Below are 4,739 nucleotides of genomic sequence, written 5' to 3'. Positions count from 1 at the left end.
GTAATTAAACTTTAATGAACTTGTATGTCTCTTTGGTTTGGACAGTCGTTCAACTTAGATGTAGTCGACGCTATTTATTAGTAGGACCATGAATCGTGCTATTAATATCTTGCTTTTCTCTTCTGATCCTTTTGTTGCATACTTATATATTGCTTATGTATTGTCTGTTGTTTGGCTAGTGCATAGAGATGCCGTCGTATGTCGTGTACAAGGGTAAGGTTCCCGGATTCTACGACGACTGGGAGGAGTGTCGGAGACTGGTTCACCATTTCAGCGGTAACAGTTACAAAGGGTACACCACTAGGGCGGAGGCGGAATCTAGATACGCCCGCTATCTAGCGGGAGAGAGGAGGGAGCATTGGAGGAACCGGATGAAGACCAGTTTCATCGCGATGATGCTCATCGTGATGACCGCAGCTCTCTTCTATGTGATGGTAGTTTAGATGATCGATATCGACTTGTAATGTGAAGACAAACTCGCTACTCGCGGTCTCGAGACTTGTAATGTTCTATCTTTGTTCGGTCTTTTGAATTCGAAGACTAATATGATGAATTGTATTCGGAGACTAATCTTCTATTGTATTCGATGAATCTGCTATTGCTGTGTGGTGCTGTCTATATTCTGTCCAATAATATATTTTGTAACCTGTGCAAAAATCAGAAAAGTAAAAACAATACCTAATATTCATACTAATGGCGCATCACCCCAAAGTGCGCCATTAGTATGCCAAAGGATACTAATGGCGCATCACCCCACAGTGCGCCATTAGTATGCCAAAGCACATCGGTAAATATGGCCCCCTGGGAGGCATACTAATGGCGCATGTTGGTCTATACTAATGATGCACGACGTGATGCACCATTAGTATACCAGATACTAATGGCGCACGAGTGGTGCGCCATTAGTATTTAATACTAGTGGCGTGGTACTAGTGGCGCACCAGTAGTTCGCCATTAGTAGGCAAAACTGGTGCGCCACTAGTAGGCTTTTTCCTAGTAGTGTCCATGATAACATGTCATGTTTCATGAATTACAGACGAGTTTTTGATTTACTAGAATTTAAAAATCAGGTATCTCAATGTTTGTGGCCGAATGACGATGGTAGGGTGTTTGACATTCATTCTCATTTCTTGCATCCATACGTACGTGAAGTTGTTATCTAATAGATAGTTTGCATATCTACCTATGTTGTTGTGTTGTAAACAAACTCTGCAAATCCCTGGAGATATAGATATACGAGGAGGCTGGCCAAGGAAGGCATTGAGCCGCCCGGTCCTTTATACTTTTAAAGGCGGCAAGAGATTTGCCTCTTCATTTAAATAAAGGAGAATAGAGTTTAGAGTTTTACAATGCACTCACAAACAAATAGCACAACAATTACTCGTACAATATGATGCTTCGGCGGTCACCCAAAGTTTAGCATCTTCAAAATGTTGGTTAGGAGTATCGCCGATGGTGCATTTTTGTGACAGAATATGCGGATGTTTTTGTCGTTCCAAATGGTTCAAGAAACGAGCATGGGGAGGGAGGCCATTGCGTGTCAGTTAGGATTGTGTCTGTCGGTTCCTTTTTGCCACCACTCGGTGACGGTTTCATCGAAATGCCAATCGGAGGTGTCCCGAAATTGATGAAGATTGGCATGGTGTCTTCATAGGATCCATGTGAGTGTGGTAAAAATTTGAGAGCATTGCGACAAAAACTTGATGCACTTCATGAACAAATCAAACACTCTCAGACGAAGTGTAAGGTTCGAGCAGAAACACCCATCTACCACATTGGGAGTGGAAAAAAAATTCAAGGTCAACCACCAAAGTAGCATTTCATTCACATGCAAGCTTGACATGTTCATTCTAGAAACCTAATTTCTTTCTTCAAGCGACCCAAGTTTTTTCACAGATCACTTTCTCTCTAGCTATTACAGCCAGTAGCTAATATCTAGGTTCAATACCACAAAATTTTGAATCCGGGAATCAGCAAGAAAGGATATCATGAAATAGAACCAGGGGACCGGAAGAATTACAACGAGGCAAAGGAGTTTACCCTCTATCCTCACCATCCATTATTCCATCAAAGTTAATGCAAGAAAATTTCTCTTTTCTGTTTCCCTAAAATAAAAAGACAATTAAACTCGAAACTTTCCATATCAACATCACATAAGTACTATAATGTGAAAAGTTTTGGATTTTTTAGCGCAACATGTTATGTTATGATCCAAATTCAACTGTAAAGATAAAGGCTCTGACGAGCGAGCAGAGCGAGACATGGGTCGGTATTGACCTAGGTCACCTGTGTTATATATATTGTTTGTAAGCCGCCGCACGGGATGAGTTGATCAATGTAAATCCCTGATGTTTGTAACCTCCCCTGATTAGTGAAGATTTGCTGGCTGGCGCCTGTTTTTTTTTCCTTCGTGTTGGAGGGGTTTTCCACGTTAAAATCACGTGTCTCCTGCTTGTTTTCATTCTTTCTTGTCTAATTTGCCTGTAGTATCTTTAACACAACATAAATTTTAAAAATGATACAGTTCATTCGGAATTTGAAATTTGAGAAATTTATGTTTCATCAAAAAATCAAAAATATTTTATTCAATGAGTAACACTTGTGTGTAGTTGATCTACAAAGTTTTAGCTGAGGAGTTGTTTTAGCTTTATGCTTTTTCGCGCCTGTGACACTTGTGGATAGCACGAATCTTGACGCAAACTGAATGATCTAGATAGGTGGTACACTGGTACGGGGTGGGGGGGGGGTGCAAAACAACCTTTTTAGCTTTCTACTCTGCCGTGTCTGTGATGTGAGTTTTTCTACAGATACGAGAGATTACGGGCCAAGTGGGGTTACGAGGTGGGAACGTGCAACCGTGGAGGTTTATAATTGGAACTAGGCGAGGAAGGGGTCCACCCCCTGAGATCATTTGATCGTGTAGTTTCCATTAAATTTGCCTATGTTCATTTAACTTATACAAAAGTGTTCAAAATGGCCAAGTATTTTAAAAAATGAATTTTAGATAATATTCACAAGTTATAAAAAATGTTCCTGAAATTAAAAATGACTGCAAATTTGGAAGAAAAAAAATGCAAATATTGGTCATAGAAATTTTATGAGCAAATAAAAGTGCATCCATATGCAATCTTTACAACCAAAACACAACGGATGTTCATTAGATCTTACATGCGCCCAATCATAGAAGTTCAGGTCCATGTAAATTGTGCCAACCCAGACAAGTTGTCCATGCCTCCCCCCTCATCATCCTATCGCCGGCTCCTCCGTGGCCTCTGCCTCTGCTACCTGTGTCGGCAAACGCTTCAACATCTTTGCAAGGACCGCTTACATGACCTTTGGCACATCGGGATCCAGCTCGTCCATCTTGGTGGTCAACATTTTGGTTTCCTCTAAAGCAGCCGCGAGCTCAAACCTCCTCTCTTCGAGTTTGGTCTTCTTTTTTTGAGCTTTGTCTTTTTATTTTTAAGGTTGATCTTTTTCTCTGTCGCCGCCATGAAGGTGTCAAGGCTCTCCGCCTTCTTTTCCTCCTTGATTCCATGGCGATCGACACATTCCTGCTCTTTATTGTCCAAGAAGCCTTCGAGCTTCTGTGTCATCTTGTCCGTCGCCCCTTCTCGCAAACCTTCCCCGGCTTTGCATCAGGTCTGCGGGAATTTGAAAGCCAAACGTGTCTGCGAATGTTTTGCCATCACATTGGATGGCAACAAAATCTGAACACGTCGGCCAGGACGTTTGCATGCATTTTAAGGCACGAGATGCCCAATGTATGCAGTGCTCAAAGGGGACAACGAGCTGAGATCACGTTAATCTGAGTTATTACACACTTACAAACTTACAGTGCTTAATGGTTACTACAAATAAGTAGATTACCCACATACACCATGCAAACAAGCTACTTCTGCTTCTTAGACGGTCGGGCAAATAGTAAACAACGCTGACACATTAAGGGATTCATACATATCCCAGTTACAGACTTCAAACTAAAACTTGAAAGCAAATAACTCGATCCACCGTGAACAACGAACTCATCATCACCAGCCGGAGCTGAACGATCGACCGACACCATGCATGCATATGTTTGATTTAGGAGTCCAGGTCCGACCATCTGATGTCCACCTGGCCGAGGCTGGTGTCAAGATGGAAGTTGTTCCAGATATGGGACGAGGCGCCCACCTCGTTGTCGCAGCCGGCGCACTCATCAACTACCTTGGCGTCTATGCCGATATTGGAAGTGTCGAGGATGCGGATTCCCCTTCCGCACCGGGCCCCGCCCGCGTACCACTCCGAGGACAGCGACACCACGAACTCATCGTCGCTGTGGTACTGGCCGTCGCAAGACGCCGGCCCACCGCCCCCCTCTCCTTCCTGGAAGCCGTTCACCGTCATCACCGCCGGGACGTTCTGTCGAAGCTCGAACTTACCTTCCGTGGGGTGCCTGGAAACGGCACACGACACCTGCAGAAAAACTAGGACAATGCAGAAAATCACCACGGCATTGGTAGTGCTTGCCATGATAAATGTGTAGGTGCCTGCCCTGTGCGCTTTTCTTGCTTTCTCAAGGCTGTTGGTTGGAGATTTTCTGCATTATATGCGCTCGTGCTGCAGCCTGCAGACAAAGCGAGGGACAACAACACGAGGTGCATGCCGTCCTCGTGTGTCTCGTCTAAGAATCCCGTCAAAGGCGTGCAGACAAAGCAGCGCCTCACTCCTGATGTCACCAATTCTTTTCTTACGAAGGC

The 4,739-nt window shown here is 43.8% G+C and overlaps 1 protein-coding gene across 1 annotated transcript; it reads right to left on the bottom strand.

The window, feature by feature from the left end:
* Positions 1-4,083: 4,083 nt before the first annotated feature.
* LOC119281448 (putative ripening-related protein 7) lies at positions 4,084-4,512 on the bottom strand. The gene has a single exon (XM_037561963.1). The coding sequence runs from the start codon at positions 4,510-4,512 to the stop codon at positions 4,084-4,086; it is 429 nt and encodes a 142-aa protein (XP_037417860.1).
* Positions 4,513-4,739: the final 227 nt, after the last annotated feature.

This window comes from Triticum dicoccoides, chromosome 3B, assembly GCF_002162155.2.
Source record: "Triticum dicoccoides isolate Atlit2015 ecotype Zavitan chromosome 3B, WEW_v2.0, whole genome shotgun sequence".
Taxonomy (NCBI): domain Eukaryota; kingdom Viridiplantae; phylum Streptophyta; class Magnoliopsida; order Poales; family Poaceae; genus Triticum; species Triticum dicoccoides.
The sequence above is the reverse complement of the archived record's forward strand: the minus strand, read 5'-3'. Positions and strand labels throughout refer to the sequence as shown.

Bases quoted from the DNA above. Each gene is read 5' to 3' on its own strand.
- LOC119281448 (XM_037561963.1), bottom strand. From the start codon at position 4,512: ATGGCAAGCACTACCAATGCCGTGGTGATTTTCTGCATTGTCCTAGTT.